Below are 20,714 nucleotides of genomic sequence, written 5' to 3'. Positions count from 1 at the left end.
CCGGAGCACACGGTGTCCATTTCTCCCAAAAAATACCTGAAATACTGATTCATCTGACCACAGTACACGTTTCCACTGTGTGATGGTCCATCCCAGATGCCTCCAAGCCCAGAGAAGTCGACGGCGCTTCTGGACACTGTTAACATAGGGCATAGTACAGTTTTAACTGGCATTTGTGGATGTAACTACGTATTGTGGTACTTGACAAAGGTTTGCCAAAGTAGTCCTGAGCCCATGTAGCGATATCACTTATAGATGAATGACGATTCTTGATGCAGTGCCGCCTGAGGGATTAGAGATCACGGTTGTTCAGCTTAGGCTTGCGCCCTTTACGTACTGAAATTCCTCCACATTCCTTGAGTCTTTTAATTATGTTATGCACTGTTGAAGGTGAAATAAGCAAATGTCTTCCTATCTTTCTTTGAGGAACATTGTTTTTAAACATTTCAATAATATTCTCATGTATTTGTTGGCAAACAAACGATCTTTGCTGTTAAAGGACTAGACCTTTCTTGGATGCTGCTTTTGTACCAAATCATAATTACAATCACCTGTTGACATCACCTGTTTCAAATCACATCATTATTTAACCAATTTACCTGATTACTAGCCCTAAATTGCTCCTGTCCCAACCTTTTTTGGAATGTGTTGCAGGTCTGAATGACAGGAAAGGATGTATATTTACAAATGAAATTAAGTTGACCAGACAAAATATTAAATATTTTGTGTTCCCATTGTCTGCAATGAAATACAAGTCAAAGTACATTTAGAAATCACTACTTTCTTTTTTTATTTGTGTTTTCCATACTGTCCCAACTTTTTCTGATTTGGGGTTGTAACTCGCTGAGTGTGACATGTTTTTGGTAATGAATCAAATGTCACTGTTAGTCCAATGTGTCAAAGTGTCCAATGGTAATGACATGAGCATACAAGATATCTCAATATCCAGTGTATAGAATGGGATGTTTTTTTTATACCGGCATTCTAGTAAACTAATACTTTGAAGGGACTCCCAACCAAAAAAACAACCATTGTGAGGCTGACCTGTAGAAGAATAGGTCTACATTTCCGTGACATTGTTTATTAATCATTTAACAAAACAAATCTCAAATGGCACACATGATAATGTCCTCTCAATAAGATTTACATACTTTAAACTACATATTACAGGTTAATAAGTGAAAACTGTGTGTGTGTGTGTGTGTGTGTGTGTGTGTGTGTGTGTGTGTGTGTGTGTGGTGGGTGGGTGGGTGGGTGGGTGTGTGTGTGTGTGTGTGTGTGTGTCTAATAGGCTTATCCTTGATTCGTGAATAGAATATCCCCCAGAACGTTTTGTAAAGATACATGTAACTGTTTTACAAGCAAGAATTAACCAAAGAGTAGCGTAAAGTAATTAACACGAGTCTAACTGATACAAGTATGGACATACATGGAAAAAAATAGATAAAAAAAATTGGACAGACAGTCACCTCCCATTTCACGTTTTCGTCCAATCACTGCAGCCTACTCGACCGGAAGTTTTGAAGAATCGTACGCGGGAAATTACTAATCGCTTCAGCTGGGCAACAGAGGAGGTAAAACACTAACTTAGTTCGAGGTAACTTTAGTTCAAACAATGAACAGATGTAATGTTAACTATCTGTAGTGAACATGTCCTTATCTAACAGGAATTTATGTACACATGTACATGGTTTTGTCATTTGTCTGTAACGTTAGCCACAATTCAACTCGACAAATCCGCTGCATTTATTGCTAACGCTATTAGCTAGCTAACTTTGTTGTAGCTTTCATTTCCAGTGACTGTGTGGCCAAGTTAGCCGCTTTATCAATATATATATTCTTATGTAACACGTAACACAGGCCCCATATTGCCCAGCATGTGGAGATAAGTCAGTATTAGCAGCTTCGCTAATATCAGCCCATTTGAAACTGTCAGTATTATCGTATTTACGTATATTTATGTTTTTCCCCCCCCCTCCGGAGGTCTGTTTTGGATATAAAAAAAAGATGAAGGTGGTAACGTGTGAGATTGCATGGCACAACAAGGAGCCAGTCTACAGTCTGGACTTCCAGCACAGTTCAGATGGACGCATTCATCGGCTGGCCACAGCTGGAGTGGACACCACAGTCAGAGTGAGTGGAGAGGGAGGGATGAGTACATCTGGTTAATTCAGCGATTAACCAACAGTTTTGTAAGAAAACAAACTTGTCTTCCCCAGAGTCATTTTAATGACAATGTGATAAATGTGTAAATCGGTGCACATGTATTTGTATTGGAAATGAGCAGTGTAACACAAGGCATATGGTACTTAACCTGTCTGCATGAAGTTGACAATAAAAGCAAGCGTCATGGTTGCAGCTGTAAAGGGCAAATGTGCAGGCCCAAAGAAGTGGGTTCACGCTTTCTGTTGAAGAAAACGTCATGTCCACATTTTGACATCAATGGTGCTTTTTTACAGAATATAATAATCTTGCATTTTCACATTGAGAAACTTAATAGGATATTATTTTGGCTTTTCCAGGAACTTAAATGGGTTAATGCGTCAGAATTATCCAAACACTTACTTCAGTAATCAGATTTTTACATATTTAACCTGTAAGTAGGGCTGGGCGATATGGAGAAAATCAAATATCACGATATTTTTAACCAAATACCTCTATCGATACCGCAACGATATTGTAGTGTTGACTATTGACGCTTTCACAAAATGTTTACACAATGAGATTTTTGATAAATAATCATCAGTAATGTGGCATAATGTCTAAGTGGGTAAAGGCAAATAATAGAACAGTTACAACAGTCTGGTAAGTTCAGAAAATGACATCACTCTACTGTAATGCAGCCTTTAAAACCAGGAAAAGACAACAATTATGCCATATTACGATATCCAAAATCTAACACGATATCTAGTCTCATATCACAATATCGATATAATATCGATATATTGCCCAGCTCTATCTGTTAGTACTATGAATTTTCTCCCACCAAACCTACATCAATGGGTATGATTAAAAAGCAATGAAATGTTTTTTTTGTGTTATAAATTGGAGTATACCTTAAGCCAGGTCCTTAAACAGCCATATTTGGAATGGAATTTCATAATTGAAAAGTGAATAACGTGCAAAATATTGCATTGAGTAAAATATTACTTTGTGAGTAGTTTTTTTTAACCTGCAGCTGTAGTATATAAAGTCACAGTTGTGTACAGAGTTTGAGATTAATTACTTTTTGCTTTGATGCTGATGCAGTTGTGGCGGGTAGACACGGGCCCCGATGGGAAAGCAGTGGTGGATTTTTTGTCTAATCTGGCTAGACATACCAAGGCTGTCAACGTAGTGCGCTTTAGTCCCAATGGAGAGCTGCTTGCCTCAGGAGGAGATGGTATGTCAAACATAACACACAGATGTTCGATCAAATATTTGCTATGTAATATTTTAGGAGTCAGTATTTAAAAGGCACTAGTAATGTTATTCTCAAAATGGAACAGGTATTTTCAAAAACAATGGCCTGCAGTAATCGTATGGTTTTTATTTGGTACAGATGCAGCAATTCTGCTGTGGAAGCTCAATGACTCTAAGGAGCCTGAGCAGGCACCCATGTTCCAGGAGGAGGAAGATGCTCAGCTCAACAAGGAGAGCTGGTCTGTGGTCAAGACGTTGAGGTACACATCTCTGGTTCACAACTCTGGCAGTTTCAATCCCATCAAGTTAGAATGTAATTAATGACCACCACGTTACCTTTTGATTCTAAAGACTCTTAGGCTGTGCTCAGACTAACAATAGTGCAGCCTCCTTATTCATTTTGATGTTACCGCTGGGTGGCACAGTGCTGTCAAAACAGGATAAAATGATTCCTACTAAGATGATATTTTAGAGTTGTAAAATCCTACCCTGTAGTATTATAAACCGCTGTGCGGCAATTTGTGTATAGGTCATATTTATCTTCTCACTGGTGTCTGCGTCGCTCAGTTTTGCTTACTTTGCAAGCAATTGGAGATGGCCCGATACCATTTTTTGCTTCCCAATTCCGATACCTGAACTTGCGTATCGACCGATACCGAGTACCGATCGGATACCAGTGTGTCATATATTTTATTACGTTTACTAACTGTATACTTCTATCCCTGTATGGATGTGATAAGATTTCTATCTTTGTTGTCTGTCTGGCTCAGGTTAAACTCTTTGTGAAACATGAACAAATACAAACAATGAATGTCCCAGAACTTTCTTTTATTATGCAGTTTGACAGTCGGTTATAATGGAAAAAAAAAAAAACTACTTTAACGTAGATTTTCTTTAGGGCTTTATTACGTGGTATCGGATCGGTGCATAAACTCCAGTACTTCCTGACACCAGCGTTTTGGGAAGTCTCGGTATCTGCTCCGATACTGCACAACACGCTGGTATCAGAAAAGGTCTGGTGCATAAACTCCAGTACTTCCTGATACCAGCGTTTTGGGCAGTATCGGAGCAAATACCGAGACTGGTGTCTGTATTGGAACATCTCTAGTATCAATGTCTTGCTCAGCATTTAAAATCAGTGAGGTCAGACATAGGGGTGCTATTTTAGATTTTTTTTTTTTTTCCTGACTGATAGCTGACCATCGTTAACCAATCATTAACCGTTAACCAACAAGCAGGCATCGGAGACCCAGTTCGGTCCAGGTCACTTGGACATATACTCTGGAGACAGCTGTGGACTACCGGTTGAGCAGCCACGATGTTACTTGCGTTATTGTGGACACATGCTGCCACTTTCCTGGAACCGCGTACACATCCGTGCGACCGACACAAGTCTGCAGCTGTCTGCAGAGCATATGTCTGAGGCGAGCCCATCTCCACCACATCCACTGGTGAGGTTGTCAGCTGTGTGTCTGCCTGGCATACTCAGTGTGTAGGACGGCTGATGTAACCCGCAAGTCCTCATTAATATAGTGGCATGTGTAGTTCACCGCTGTGAGCGCTGTCCCAGCAGGGAGCCACAAACATAGCAGAAAAAAGAGTTAAAAGACTTAAAACGCAACGTAACTAGCAGTTCAGAAATAAACTGTATAGCCTATTTTTCTTTTACAATGCAAAACACTTTTTTTGATTAGCTTTTTTTTTTTTATATAATTTTGTTTTTAACGGATAGTATTAATCTGTCAAACTTCTTATTGTTGATTACCGGTTAATCATTAACATCCCTAGTCAGACAAGATAGTCAACGTTTCAGAATTACAAGAGAACCATTACTTTAAGTAATTGTTAGAGTAATTTCATTATCAAGAATAGACAGAAACCACTGCAGTTATTTCAATGTTTATTTTTACTTGCGAACACAACAAGGAGCCATTTACAGCACTCCACAGAGTACAAATAATGCCTAACGTAAGCTTCAAACCGTAGCTTATATATGTGTGCAATGCAATCCTAATACAGAGTTGATGTTGTCAGTTGTTATCTGGTCAGAGTCGATGACGTCTGCCTTCTCTGGTCAGGGAGTGCGTGTTCTTTCCTCAGCATCACACCGTGCTCAAACAAGGACACACAGTGGCTCCATGTGGTCTTGTTTAGAGTACTCAGTATAATATCTCATTATTATGCAAACAGTTTTAATAATAATGAGACAAATTTTTCTCACAGTAATATTTTAATTAGTCTGAGTATGAAGATCTACTTGTTTTTTTCCATTTTGCAATTTGCTATCTGATTGATGTAAATGTGTAGCAACAGTGTGGTTATACAAAGAGATTTTTGGTCTTTCATTTGTCTTTAGGGGGCACATAGAGGACGTGTATGACATCTGCTGGACACGGGATGGAAACTTCATGGTATCTGGGTCTGTCGACAACACTGCTATTATGTGGGACATCAACAAAGGTTTGCTTAGACTCATAGCTATCTGTGTGTATTCCATACAATTTCAGTTCCCTCCTATTATATTTGTATTAGTAATGCAAATCCACAGCATACTGAGAATATATCTTATTTTGGCTTTGTATATATTATGTTGCTTGCAACTGTTTTTGTGTTTAGGACAGAAGCTGTGTATCTTGAATGACCATAAGAGCTACGTGCAGGGGGTGACCTGGGATCCTCAAGGGCAATATGTCGCCACTCTCAGCTGTGACAGGTAGACAGACGCCTCATGGCATGCCTAAGGGTCTAATCTTTAAATCACTGTAGTTGCTGTTAGTCACTAATCAGCGACAGTGGGTCTTGAGGAGCTTGGTGCTTAATAGGTTTTTGTTTTTCCCTCCCTTTCAGAGTGATGCGTGTGTACAGTACTCACACCAAGAAGAAAGCCTTCTGTATCAGTAAAATGAGCTCTGGGCCACTTGCAGAGGGAGAGGTCAGTAGAAATGTTGATTATGATGATACTTAGTTGAGTCATTGTCTTAGATGTGACTAAGGTCTTAAATTCAACAACTTTTTCTTTTCAATCATGAATTTTGTCTGAATTAGTCATTTACACTGAACCTAATATCTTATTTGTACCTTTTGCAGACACCTTTTTGACATTATTTTACTTGAAACCAGCTCTCTCTGTTCTCGCTCATGCTCGTGTTTTGGCCACCTGTTGACTAAAAACGTGTTTATGACGCTTCAGGAATGTTTGTCTTCCCTTTTGCTACTAAAATTATTAAATTTACTCTGTAATATCTTCAGAGATCTTCTGCCCTGCTGCCAGGTGAGTGAGGCCTGTAACACGCGCTCTGTTCAGCATTTCTCTTTATCGTTGCAGGTCAAGCAGTACAGAATGTTCCACGATGACAGCATGAGGTCCTTTTTTCGACGTCTCTCATTCACACCAGATGGGTCTTTCTTGCTCGCACCAGGTACCTACACTGCATACTTAAAATGTTTACCTGGCTTTTTTTTTTTGGTAATGTTAAGTGTTGTAATATCCTAGTTATGATAGTTGATATAAACTAATTTCTGTCTTCTGTCACCATTTTTAACCTCAGCTGGATGTGTGGAGATCGGAGAAAACGTCATAAATACCACATACGTCTTTTCCAGGAAGGGCCTCAAGAGGTAACTTTAGGTACATTTAGAGTTGTTCAGAGTCTGGGTTGGGTGTATTAATACTAGTAATTGATGTACAAATCTCTGTCTGTGTATTTCAGGCCCATCGCCCACTTGCCATGTCCAACTAAAGCTACGCTGGCTGTGCGCTGCTGCCCCGTCTACTTTGAACTGAGGACCAAGAAGGCTGAAGGTAAGAACATATGCCCCATTAGTTAACTGACAAGAATTATCATTAAGGCCTCCCATTTTTTATTGTCCACACCCTTTATGTCCCTTTTTATGTTTTACTTGTATGTGTTTTTCATTCTTCCTCCATGTTTCCTGTACAGATGGTTCGAGTCAGGCTCTTCCCAACGTATTCCAGTTGCCGTACCGCATGGTGTTTGCTGTGGCATCTGAGGACTCCATCTTTTTGTATGACACGCAGCAGACCCTTCCTTTCGGCCTGGTGTCCAACATCCACTACCACACACTCAGCGATCTTACATGGTAAACTAGGGCTCTCTTCTATCGTCTTCTTTTGGCTTTTCGTATTGTGCAAGTATAAAGATATTATGATGCTTCAACAGAGGGAAGATGGAATTTAGATGGAAGATACCGACTAAATATTGGTAATTAGAGATTGATTTTGGACATTGGGATGTATTTTTACACGGAACAAGAGCTGTGGATCTTGTCCCCCATATAAGTATTACAACGATGAATTTAGAACTGTATGGGCGTTTTTTCCATTACATGGTACCTGCTTGACTTACCTCCAATTTACTCGCCTCGGCGCACTGTGCGTCCCTTTTCCATTGCAGATTTTAGTACCGTCTCAGCGTAGCTGGTCGTCATAGCGACTGCCGTGGGCGTGGCTTGGTAGCGTTGCATTTCCCCCAACTGGTTCTCTTTTTCCATAAACATGAAATCAACAAGATAGTTAACTTTTCCTGCTCCAGATTTCCCACCGTGGTCAGAAAGAACAGGGGAGACACTTTGTTTCTCTCACTATATGACTCTAGAGTCACTACTCGCTGCGGAGCTAATCGCCGTCACTCTCTCACTTCTCCCTCGCTCACCAGCTCCCCACACACACACGGCGACTTGACACACACACCAGCGCACAAGTATAACCATCAGGCCACTTGTATGCTATGGAGAAAGCTCTGCGTGGAGCCTCCGGCAGCAAAAAAACACCGCTGGGTAAACTATTTAAAAATGCCGTCTGTCGCTAGCAATGCAGTGATCAGTGACGATTCTTTCCGACCAATCTGTAGCCTGCAGGGTTTCACGTCACCTTCTCGGCTTGCCTCAGCTCGCTTGGAACCTCGACTGAGGAGGTACTAAAAAAAGTACCTGTTAGCAGGTACCAGGAGCTTTTTTTCGTAATGGAAAACCAAAAAAGGCGAGGCCAGTAGGTACCATGTAATGGAAACGTTTTAGTCTTCCACACACTGACATGTTTTTGTATTCTATCCACTTTAGGTCTCGTGACGGTTCCTTCCTGGCTGTGTCCTCCACAGACGGCTACTGCTCCTTCCTGACCTTCTCTCCAGGGGAGCTGGGCACTCCGCTGAAGGAGCCCCCAACTCTGGAGGTCTTTATCCCAAGCAGTGGTGTTGAGAAAAAGGGCAAGAAGTCGTCAGCGGCCAGGACCTCATCTCCTTTGACCCAGACACCAAGCTCAGCCCTGACTCCCACATCCCAAACCAGCCTTGGTAAAGATGCCCCCTCTGTCACCCCCCCAGAAGAGAAGAAGAGCACCCCGAGTGTCAAGTCTAAACCCCAGCCCCGGAGGATCACCCTCAACACCCTGGAGGGTTGGGGGAAACCCTCTAATCCTAAAACCACAGCACCTCAGACTCCAACATCTGCAAGCACAAGCGCACCCTCTACTCCCCAACCCCGTATTACCCCTCTCACCCCAACCAACTCCTCCACAACCCAGCTACGCATCGCCCCTCTAACCCCCTCCACCCCTAAAGCCCCCAACAGTGCTGATGCTGGGCCCACTACTCCTAAGGGAACAACCACCCCAAAGGGGCCCGCCCCAAGGTAAATTCTTTTATTATTCCTAAACCTTTACTTCCACTAAGGATATTTAAAACTCCGTTAAGATGTAGTTCGGATGGTGTGAAAAATGCAGGTATTTCCGCATACAAGAGTGCATATGGTAATTTATGGAAATATTTGAGTTATTCAAATGTGTTGTGACTGGTGTCAGACTGTGAAGAAAACCACACAGAGCACACTGTCCACCTCCCTCCCCCCTGATGATTAAAGTAACTAAGCTGATTATCTCTAGGATAGATGCAGTTTACAGATGAGTACTAAATGTAAGAAAGCACTGTGTTCTTTTAAAATGTGTAAAAAAACAACAACTAAAAAGTCAAATATAAATGGCTGTAATGGGCTCATGATGTTTGTTTGTATGTGCTCAGTACTGGCAGTAAGAACAAAGCCCTGTCTGGTATGAGGGATCCGTTGGACCCCCCACTGACTATAAAATAATAATCACTCCGACAGACTGCATGTAGACAATGGCAGGTCTGCACATGCTTTTGTATTTGCCTTGTATCTGTAACTTGGAGCATTTGCCTAAGCTCGTTTACTTGGCAACAGCTTAATCAGAAGAACAAAAGAGAAGATGAATAAAATGGGACAGTGATCAACTTTTCACTGTAGATGAGTAATATTGTGTGCTTGAATGTTTGCTGTTAACCATTTGTGCTCTTTCCATTTGTTTACAGGAGAGTATCTCTGACTCCCGTTGCATCCCGATCTCCAGCTGTTGGTTCACTCTTCCGCACCCCCTCTTCCACTGAAAAGGCCAAACATGGTTAGTAAGGGCAACTGCTTTGGCTGTTGTCCTTCATGTTGAAAACATCCCAACAGAAGTTTTCTGATTGGAAAAAGCATGTATGATTACTGATGGAAAATCCATCCACCCTCATTGACAGTAGGTAATAATTGTAGAGTAGATGAGATCTGTTAACACAGCAACAGCCAACCCATTTTGTTTAGAGGTAAAACTGGAAGTCAGCACACGTGTGTGTGTGTGTGTGTGTGTGTGTGTGTGTGTGTGTGTGTGTGTGTGTGTGTGTGTGTGTGTGTGTGTGTGTGTGTGTGTGTGTGTGTGTGTGTGTGTGTGTGTGTGTGTGTGTGTGTGTGTGTGTGTGTGTGTGTGTGTGTGTGTGTGGTGTGTGTGTGGTGTGTGTGTGGTGTGTGTGTTTTCAAGCAATGTAAGCCAGTTGAACCAGGAACTGGGTCTATGAACTGTGATAACTACATTCGCTTTAGTGTTCTCTTTGGAATGAATTGTGCTAACCTGGAGGTTTGTTTAAAACCTGTATAATCGTCTGACTGCTCATGCTTATTGCCCAGTCTGACTTTTTAGCCGTATTGCCACGTTCACAAATCCGGTAAATAACCTGGTGAATAATTTAGTTATTAGTGATGGGAAGAATGACCAGAACTGTCAAAATAATTTTCAGTTGTAGTATGATAATCAGTGTATTTCACAGTGCATATTGACTTGTTAGTCTGCTACATAAATGTTGACTAAATTATATCTAACAAAGTGTTGCATACAGTTTCTTACATCAAAGCAGAAGACTGAAAAGAACCATGCCATCATGTGTAACTGATCCTGTCACTGATCCTGTCACTTGTATTTCTCCAGAACGTCCTTCTCCTCCCACTGATCCAGTGTGCCAGCCTCCAGAGTCCAAGCGGCCAAAGACCACTGGCACCCAGACTTAGTGTCTACTGGGACCAGTGTGCTGCTTTGACATCGGAAAAGAGTACATACAGCAGAGGGTGACGAAGAAGCTTCAGTACAAAACCACTGAGGCTCCCCATGGATGTAACACCATAGGGCAATAGTATTGTGTGTGGGTTGATATTGTCCATACTTGAGTTAGCTGGATGAAGTTTGATATTTGATTTGTTTGACATTTAGATGCTCAAGTACTGTTGTACAAAAGGAAAGTTCTGTCTCACTTCTTTCCAAAGACAGAAAACCGCTCCAAACCTGAAGAAGAAAGTGGGGGGGGAAAAAGCACCTCAAGGTTTAGTGCCTTGTATATAGCTTTGAATATACAACCACTTAATTTGCTGAAGACTGCGGGTCAGCAGCTTGAGTGAAAAGCTCCAAATTGTCAAGTCTTTTTGTCATTGATCTAATAAAGGACGTTTCATATACAGTGCACGGAGTCATTGGCTGTGGGATGATTCATGCTTTCTTAACTACAAGCAGCTGACCGTTATGAAAACCGTTATTTTCTTTCAGGAAAAGGATCATTCGTGGGCTGTCTTTGTGTTAAACCTAAACTGATTTGATGGCGTCCATGTCTTGATCCATCTTTACAGTTGACGTGAGGTCAACTGTAGAAGGAACATGTATGATGTTCACGGCTGTTTGTCTTGATGTATTGAGGACTGTTGCCAGGATTTAAAAAGAAATGAGGTCAGAAGATCAAGGCTGACCTCCAATTTTCCTCTTTGGATTTTTTTAATTCAATTAACTGTTACTGTTATGTATATTTTCTGATATAGATTTGAATATGCTACATGAGGGTCTAAATGTTCTCCACGCCAGGAGAAATAATGAATCTATTATATCTGTTGTAAAATAAGTACCATTTAAACATTATGCATCTTTAAAAAAATAAATACAGGAATCCTTCAGTAAGTGACCCATCATGTGTACATTTATTGTAGAATTTAAACCATAATATAGTCTTCTATGGTTGCTTTGGCTTAGTTTTCACAGCCTTTTTATTTAAAGATCCAACTAAATTGTTGCCTTGAAACACAGGATGCTGTCTTTACAAAGTGCAGGACTAAATTATTGCATTCATTTAGCTGATGCTTTTATCCGAAGCGACATACAATAAGTCCATTCAACCATGAAGATGCCACCTACAAATAGCAAGTATCATGCACATAAAATGTATCAAATAATCAATCTGATGCTCTGTCCTCGGAGTACACACCTCATATTAGCATGTTTCATTTCTTATTAACTGCACAAGTTATTGAATAAGTGCAGCATGTGTTTACATGCCTTTTAACATTACCCTGGTAGTTGCTAATGATGTGGCAGTGGTGGAAAGAAAAAAGGAAATACTGTTCTGTTCAGTAGCGTAAATTGTGGTTTAATGTTATAGCTTCCCAGCATTACAGTTCAGCTTTCTGTATTTGAGATGCTTACTGTAAATGTACAAGTGATTGTATAAACACCAAAGGATTGGTGTCTTGAAGTCAAAAGCAAACTTGGTGATCAATAATACAAGACAGACACAGTAAACTGAAGTACCATCACAGTCATCGTTTTGCCTTGCATACATGTGTGTAAAGTCAGACTCTAGACTTCATCATCTGTATTTACAAAAGTAGCCTACAGCAGATCCAATTCATAAAATGAAAGTCATTGTTAGAGGTCATTTTAAACTATGCATACATTGCACATTTTTTTCTCAATACTATTTGTATAATCTTTAGGAAATTGCCACTGTTTGACAGCAGTATTCAATAAGACCCTTTTCATTTTCTGTTCTCTTTTGTGGCTACATTTCAGAGGGTTACATTTTGTGTTAAAAAGGTTGTAATAACTGAGCCAAAGTAATTGTAAAATGATTATTTCAGTATATGTAATTGACATTGAGATGATAGTGACAGCTAACATTTTGCAAATCTGAATCATTTGAAAGTATTTATTATAGCTAAATAACGTTAGGTAATTTTCAGAAGATAAAAACTGGATAACCTTAATTTAATAGTATCTGGGGTTTTTTCTAGAAGTGAGGAAAATACACTGGGTGTATCATGTTTATTTTGACAGTGCTGCAAGTGAAGCAATTAATACTACAATACTACTGGCATCGTGTGCGAACAACCAACCTTGCTGCTAGGGGAAGAAAAACTAACTTGAGTGGCAGCTCTGTCAGCAAATCACAGGTCGTCTAGCAGAAGTTCTTTAACGCTTCTGCTAATGGCCTTTGTGTGAAGGCGGGGATGACTTGTCTCGGTTAGGCTGCTGATTAGCAACAAACAGAAGGTTACGAGTTTAACAAATTGGACTATTTGACCCGCCAGACTGCTTTTGCGGCAACGAGAGAGGTATGAACTATGTCGGGTACCTAACCAGAGCTTGTTGGAACGCTTTTGAGGGGACCCTGCGGTGATTTGCAACATTTCTGGCTGATCGCGGAGACAACCTCGCTTTTAGGTCGTTCCAAGTGGCGATGCTGAGCTGATAGCTGCGTCATCATGTTGCTTCCGACTCGAGTTGGCGAAAAGAAATCTCAAGTTAACGCCAGAGGTGAGGCTGCCCGCCGTCATCCAGCCCCGGAGGCCACTGCCAGCCCCTGAAATAGATGGAAGACGGGCTGCTGGTGAGCGCTTTGCGGTGGTCGCTGTGAATCTGGTGACTTTAACGTTAGCTACATCACTTGCTCGGCGGTGTTGGCGCGATAACGTTCTCTCCTGGCTGCATTTATTATCTAGCTACACTCGGATGGACAGTTAAAACATTTCTATTGATGGTGCGCAGCGTTAGAAACCGCAAACATTGTACAGAAATGTGTTTTCAAACCGAAAGTGGCACTGTATTGATATTTTAGGGATGCTAGCCACAACAGTTTGGGGTAGTGAGAAGTGATGCCCTCACTGACAGATAACGTTAGGGTACAAAGCAGGACCCTTCAGTGAAATGCTGCTGACTCACATCTGGTGGTGACTTTATTCTTCTGCGCCAGATGAGAAAAAACAAGCTTTAGTGAGGCATAATGAGACGTTGCGGTTAATTTGAGCTTATTGGCTAATTTGTAGCTTTCCACTAGGCTATGTCAGACTTTTAGCAGGCGTGTTTAGTTGGGACTTATTGTTAGGTCGGTGGTTTGTTGTCTGCTGTCACCGTATCCACGTGGACTTTGTTTCTGGTCGGTGGGTAAAGTTTGGCTCGGGGTGACCCGGCACTGTAAAGCTAAAGGACTGAGTGGACAAAGTTACATTTTTTTTTTTTTTTTTTTTTTACATCCGAATATAAAACCGGATAAAATGGCCGGCGACTGCACCCACACCAACGCTCATTACGGGAACTCCGAGACGTTTTGTCCGTCCAAACCTTGGTCGGATGCAGCCCGAGAGAGAGCCAGAGAGATGGAGTCAGCCGGGAACTCGAAAGGGCGTGGACTTCCAGCACAGTGGTCGTCCAACTTCGAGACGATAGACGGGCTGTTGTACCGCAAGAAGTTGGAAAAGGGCTTCATCAACTACCGGGAGGTTTTGGATGAGGAACGGAGACATGAGGCCCTCAACACCTTTCACCGGCGGAGGCTTGGCCAGCGCCACCTCTCCCTGGAGGAGACCTACAAATGCGTGGCTGAAAACTACTGGTGGGAAGGTATGAACTCCACTGCCTGCCTTCTCATTTGATAGAACAGCATGTGGTTCTTGGCTCTGTAAACCCACTTCTGACATAATACTGGTTTTCTTATCTATATCTAAGGGTTTATTGATTTCGTATTGTGAGGAAGTGTAAGGACATTGGAAACCCCTACACACTAATGATTTGATCAATGATTGATCAAAGATCAAGAAACTACTTACACATGAATGACAGCAGTTAATTATGACTCTTGCTTTTCTTATTTGTAAGACAATACATTTCAGCTTGTGGCTTTCATCAGGGTCAAAAGTCAATAAGTGTTGCTGGAGTTTTGACCCTTTAAATATTTTGTCTGTATTTTCTTCACAGGGATGTACTTTGAGATCAGAGATTTTGTCCTGGGCTGTCTAGAGTGTAAGAGCCAGCGCACCATGAACATAAAGGTATAAAATACTGTCCTAATGTCCTTTTATTTTTAATTCATGCTTTTGTCAAACTTTCAGCTCCAGTCCCTAATTTTTTTTTTCCTCTTCATTTTCACACTTCCTCTGTCATTCTCACTTAATCCTGCTCTCACACTTGAAATGCTTTCTGCAAGTGCTTTCTCACACATTGTGTTCTTATAACGATGCCTCTCTATCTGCTTTTTATCTCTCAGGAGCTGGGTGGCAGAGGATGTGTCACAAAGACGATGGTGTCCCACAGCGCCGACATGCTGAGCAAGCTGAGGAGTCAGCGAGAGGCGGGCCTGTTCTGTGACATTACACTGCGGACGAACGGGCGATCCTACTCTGCCCACAGAGCTGTCCTGGCGGCCGTCAGCGATCACTTCCAGGAAATCTTCACAGACATGGACTCGAGCATGAAAGCAGACATAGATCTCACTGGTAAGATTAGAGGCCAAACTGACACTAGAAGACTTTGCTTCTTGTGTCGGGGCTGGATCTGGACGTAAAGACCTGACTCAGTCTGAACCTTGTCCCCAGAAGTCTCCCATTATTCATATCTCCACAATATTTGATTATCATTTTCTCTGTAAAATGTCATGAAATGATGAAAAATGCCAATTATAATTTGCCAGAGGTAGTAAACTGAAAACAGCGTTTGGCATTTCTGCTTGAAAATTGATTTAAACAATTATTCCATTATCGTTATAGTTGCCATTGAATCTTCTTTTGATTGACTAATCAGTTAGTCTAGTTAATGATAACTTTAGTTATAATCAACCATGTTTCTGGAATGTGATTTAGGCTTACATGTCCAGGTTGGTGCAAACAGGAGTTAATGCATGATTTCTGTTATTTAGCTCGTGCACTGGCTTTCCCATCGACCTAGTAGTTCACGTGCTACATTTATCAGTGAAATTCTGTTTATATGCAGTCACAAGACTTGAGTTGACAAGGTTCATCTCTCATTCAAACAATGGATTGTATGTAGGAGGCTAGGAGCTGCAGATGATCCACTGGTCATTCAGCCAAAAGAGGCTGTATTTCTCAGCTGCTCAGTCCTTTTGAAACTGGTCTGGCTTGGCAGTTTGTTATGACGTATTTGTTTTAGAAACTTGGAGTTGGAGGATCCAGACTGTGAATTGGGACACGGCCATAGTCTGTCTTCTCATTTACGTATGTCTTTGATGTGTGGCGTCAGATAGGAGCAGAAGTGGCCCTGATTAAAACAGTTGTTACATTGTCCCCACCGCCATGTTTGTTTGCGGTCTCTCTGATCCTCTGTTTATGTAGTCGCTTTCATCTCACTCACTCATTGACCAGGGTTCAGCATAACTAATTAAAGGCTCCCTTTTCCTTCCAGGTTTTAGCGAGGACAGCCTTTTGTCTCTGCTGGATTTTTCCTACTCCTCCACTCTGTGTGTTCGCCAGGAGGACCTACCTGAAGTCATCGCCATGGCCCGCCACCTGGGCATGTGGCCTGCAGTGGAAGCCTGCTCCGCTCTCATGAAAGAGCAGGAGCAGAAACTCCATCCTGGCAAGGCCTTTACCTCAGCCGGTGCTGGTGCGTGTCACGAGCGTCACCGGCAGCAGAGGGAAGGCAAAAGGAAAAGGGTTTTGGGATTAGGGGACAGTATGGACCACGGCTTCAGTCTAATGCTGGATGCATCGGATGAGTCTTTAGAAGGAAGTCCAAGGTCCAGTTTGCGCCGGACACCGAAAGCCCAAGGCCATAATGGTCTCCCTCTGAGCCCCTCACACAGGATGAAGCTTATGGACTTCAAATCTCCCTCTTCAAAAAAAGCTACTGCACCTCGACACACTATAGCCACCCCACAGTCACAGACTTACTCGCGCGTATCGCCATCAAACACCCGTCTTCTCCGCTCCTCTCCTGGGGCGGCCAAGAAGGTTCAGAGATCGCTCTCCATGCCAGAGAGCCCCCGACGAAACCGAAAACCTCCCTCTAGGGTTACAAAGATGGCCGTGTGCAGCCCTGTGAGGGTAAAGCAGGAAGTAGAGGAGGTTGGAGAGGATGAACGGGATTATGCGAGAGCACAGGAGAAATACAAGCTGATGAATGTTCTTGGGTTACAGAGGACCGCCCTACTCCCCAGACCAGAAGATCTGATTGGCTGGAGACAAAAGAAACGACTGAGAAAGCTGAAGGCCAACAACTATTCGCTGACAAAGCGCCGAAAACCACGCTCCACCTCCCCAGGACTACCATATGGTGCTGTGACACTGTCCCTTCCCCTCTGTAACCCCATTAACACTCACCTCCTCAGCAAGTCAGTAAAGACCAAGCCTCTGGGTCCAGTCGGCAGAGATCCGATGACCGCAAAGAGGCCAAAGGCCGTCCCGCGACAAGTCCCTCCAAGTGACCGGAGCATGCGAAGTAAAGGTTTGTTACCAGACGTGTTTCAGCCTGCGTCCAGGCCTCCCTTCGGGGGGAGGGAACTCAGATGGTCCGTGAGGAAGGGTGACGGTGTCCATCTTCCTACCCAGCGGCCTCTGCGAGGCAACACCAACAAAACTCTAGTGAGAAGCGCAGTCAGGATTAAGTCCGAACCAACTGAATACTCCATCTCAGGTTTCCCTCTTTCATCGAACAATCGCTGTGGCCACACGCCTCACAAATCGCCGCCTTCGCACAGGACACGGGCCGGAAGTAAGGTCCCTGTAGAGGCGGTCAAAACGCTGCGGTACAACATCAGCCGGCCAGCCACAAAGACCAAGCTTAGGCGGGGCTTCACGAGGGAGGTGGAGAAGACAAAGTGTCTGCCCAGAGAGCAGGGGAGGAAGGTGGGGCTCATGGACACTAGACCGAGGGTGAAGGATAATGAACCTGGGGGGCTCCAGGTTTCAGAGCACGCACCTCCGCCGTCCATCTACAATCACCCTCTGTACAAAGTCATCAAAGAGGAGCCAGCAGATCCCTTGCCAGTTGGAGGACCTTTCCCTGATCTTCCCTCACCAGACCTGGGCAAGCGCCAGAGCAAGCCCCCCATCAAATTACTGGACTCAGGCTTTTTGTTCAGCTTCTGTCGGCCAGCAGGAGGGCCGATTGCAGGACTGAAGAAAGAGGAGGAGAGCGTGGATATCTGCTTAACGCGCTCGGTGTCACAAGTTGGTGAGAAATTTGGAGCGGAGGAGTCCCCCCACAGGGCACTGAGAGCCAGAGGCCCCCCCACCCTGCCTGTGGTGAAAAAGGAGAGGGAGGAGAGGAGCGTGAGCCAAAGCAAGGTTCAGAGACCCAGGCCAAACTCCCGAAACGGCCCTCTTCCCCTGGCCAAATCTGCCGGGTCAAAGGCCGCACGGACCATGCCAAAGGTAGGGAAAGGGACGGTAGTGATTTTATGATGATGATTTATTTAAGGACCATAAAGCATCCAGGAAAACTGCAGTAAGGGAGGGGAACACTGTAGAAAATTACTAATGTCACCTTCTACCTGTTGCCATAGTATATAATTAAGTATCTGTAAAAACTATAATTAAGGTGTCATTTATTCATCACATTTTAGCTTGTCATTGCTTACTTTAGTCTAATCATTTTGATTTTACATGAATATCTTGCATCTACAAAATTTGAGGCTAATACCTGTCTTTTTTTTTCCTGCATCTCCAGCAGCAATGTAAACTCCGACTGAGCAGCAGGAGCTGTGTAATGCTGGATGCTGTACGTCGGGCAAGGCTAAAGCAGCTTCGAGGGCCTCGTAGTCAAGTCCCCAAAGTCCCAAAGGCGTGCCATGCCTGTGTGCAGTGCTCCGCCTCCTACAAGGACTGCGATGCTCTAATCATGCATCGCCTCAGGCACATCGAGGGCAAGCACTGGCCATGTCTGGTAAGCCCCGGCTTTCCTAAACCTTACCAACCTAGAACCACACGACTCTAAGGGATCGAAAAACTTGCAGATTTATTTTTTTCCTTTTTTCCCCAACCAGCAATATAACACGTGGTTTTAGTGTGAAATCCAATTGTGGAATCAGATTTAGGATGGGTATTTCTCTTCTGAATGAACTGGGTGCTCTGCTAGTTGACTATTCTTTGTGTGGATTAAGCCAAAGAGATGATTTCTCAGAATGTCTATTGCCATGGCACCGCATTTGTATCCTCAGTATAACCCAAAGCATCTCTGTTGTCCTACTCCTATTCATTTTATATGCTGTTAACCCTTCGTCTTCTCATTTCTGCTGTGTAGCTCTGCAGCAAGACGTTCTTTCGACTGAGGAACGTACGGAACCACATCCGCACCCATGACCCAAAGTTGTACAAATGTCGGAGCTGCATTGCTGCTGGTTCCTGAGGCAGCTGGGAGGCTCTGCTGAAGCAGTGAGACTGAGGTGGGTGAAAGTGACACCTTTTTCAAGGCTGAGCTACACTTAGCTGGTTGGCTAATATGATTGGCTCATGCTCGCTTTGCTCATCTGTTGTCTTTTGTGATGCTGTCCGACAGTGAAAGTTTTAATTGGCGATAGCGTGTATTCCATTGTCCCTCCTCAAACGTCTTGCAGGAAGGAGCTGTCAATGGACTACAGTGCATTGTGATCACACATGTTCATCACTTGAATCACTCGTGTTTATTTTCCAGGATGAAGACTGTCAGTGTCTGACACCAGCGAACAGGCTGAAGCCAGAGGCACACGATCGATCGGCAGCTTGTACATAATGCATCTGTCACTCACAAGCACAACAGTCTGTGGAAAGGCATAATTACTCTGATTCTAATCATTGCCGTCGTCAATGATCGCTAACGTTATTTAAATAACCAAACCAAGGTTGCTGTCCTGTGTGCGTTTTCCGTAGTTACAGAAGGTTAAACTTGAACATTACACTCAGGGGGGCGGGGAATGTGATGCTACGGTATAAAGTGATTTAACGTCACGGTTGTGTATAAAATGAAATGTAAAGTGATTGTTATACCTATTACTGCTACTTATTGTTATTATTTTTGTATGTATAGATGCATTTTGAGTGCACTTATATCCTAGCTTATGTTGTAAACCTAAGAAGTGGTGATGAAGTTGAAGGTTTGGAGTCCGCGGTGGGAATACTTGAAGCGACGCAAGTGCTGGAGGGAATACTTGAAGTCAGCGGGGGTCTTAGGAGCGAGACTGTCCTTCGGGTGTTTCAGTGGGTCTTTGTCTTTTGGTGTGCTAACTTTTACACGACGTGACCAGTCTGTCCCTCCTTTCCTATTGATCGGCTAGTCTCTCACAGTCTGCGAGTCGGGGATTTGACTCGGGGCTGGTATGGTGACACCACTGCATGAGTATTTGCAGGCCATTTGTGGTCTACTGTCTTTTCTAAGGCTACCAGTTTTAAAAGGGGAAATGTGTCCCATTTTTAATGTGAATTTCTAAATAGTAATCAACAGCTGTGTCATTACAGATGTTTTATTGATCTCCTTTTTCACTTTGATTCATGAGAAGTAGTTTTTCTTCCCCTTTAAATTCCCCTCCTACTGAATAAATGCAATGTTCACATAAAGTGATGTTTATGTTTCACAAATTGATTTTTAGATATAAATGAGCTGTCTATCGCTATCTGTTAAAAAGACGGAATAAAAATTTGCCTTGTTATTCTTGCTTTTAATTACATATTTTATAATTTACTGTAACTAAGATAGGCAAAGGGCAGTGCCAGTGTGACGCATTTCTTGACAATTAAATCTGGATTACTTTCATGATTCAAACTAAATTATATATCCAAAAACATTTTAGCCAGGTCACAAGAGGAGCCAACCTAAAGTTAAAGGGCATCATTTCTCTTGATTTAATTGTTTTGCTGTCAAAAATGACCAAAACTTTCTTTCTAAGGTTGTTGTTTTGTTTTTTTTACAAATTATCTTGTAAATGGTAGGTGTCAGCTTTTTAAAA

At 42.8% G+C, this 20,714-nt stretch overlaps 2 protein-coding genes across 4 annotated transcripts; both read left to right on the top strand.

The window, feature by feature from the left end:
* Positions 1-1,495: 1,495 nt before the first annotated feature.
* Positions 1,496-11,204, top strand: chaf1b (chromatin assembly factor 1, subunit B). Of its 2 annotated transcripts, none has more exons than XM_028591188.1 (14): positions 1,496-1,574; positions 1,984-2,133; positions 3,250-3,382; positions 3,542-3,662; positions 5,759-5,862; positions 6,019-6,115; positions 6,250-6,334; positions 6,728-6,821; positions 6,951-7,020; positions 7,113-7,204; positions 7,344-7,503; positions 8,482-9,051; positions 9,747-9,835; positions 10,679-11,204. In XM_028591188.1, the coding sequence occupies exons 2-14, from the start codon at positions 2,008-2,010 to the stop codon at positions 10,756-10,758; spliced, it is 1,821 nt and encodes a 606-aa protein (XP_028446989.1). In that variant the 5' UTR covers positions 1,496-1,574; positions 1,984-2,007; the 3' UTR covers positions 10,759-11,204. The 2 variants fall into 2 exon arrangements, with proteins under 2 accessions (XP_028446989.1, XP_028446987.1); XM_028591186.1 differs by having other exon boundaries at positions 1,507-1,597.
* A 1,796-nt stretch (positions 11,205-13,000) lies between these two features.
* On the top strand, positions 13,001-20,417 carry si:dkey-229b18.3 (uncharacterized). 2 transcript variants are annotated; one of them, XM_028591877.1, is made up of 7 exons: positions 13,001-14,404; positions 14,759-14,832; positions 15,048-15,276; positions 16,199-18,168; positions 18,467-18,679; positions 19,037-19,178; positions 19,427-20,417. In XM_028591877.1, exons 1-6 carry the CDS (start codon positions 14,059-14,061, stop codon positions 19,139-19,141), a joined length of 2,937 nt encoding a protein of 978 aa, XP_028447678.1. In that variant the 5' UTR covers positions 13,001-14,058; the 3' UTR covers positions 19,142-19,178; positions 19,427-20,417. The 2 variants fall into 2 exon arrangements, with proteins under 2 accessions (XP_028447678.1, XP_028447677.1); XM_028591876.1 differs by having other exon boundaries at positions 18,464-18,679.
* The last annotated feature ends 297 nt before the right edge of the window (positions 20,418-20,714 follow it).

This window comes from Perca flavescens, chromosome 11 (assembly GCF_004354835.1).
Source record: "Perca flavescens isolate YP-PL-M2 chromosome 11, PFLA_1.0, whole genome shotgun sequence".
NCBI classification, from domain to species: Eukaryota; Metazoa; Chordata; class Actinopteri; order Perciformes; family Percidae; genus Perca; species Perca flavescens.
The sequence above is the reverse complement of the archived record's forward strand: the minus strand, read 5'-3'. Positions and strand labels throughout refer to the sequence as shown.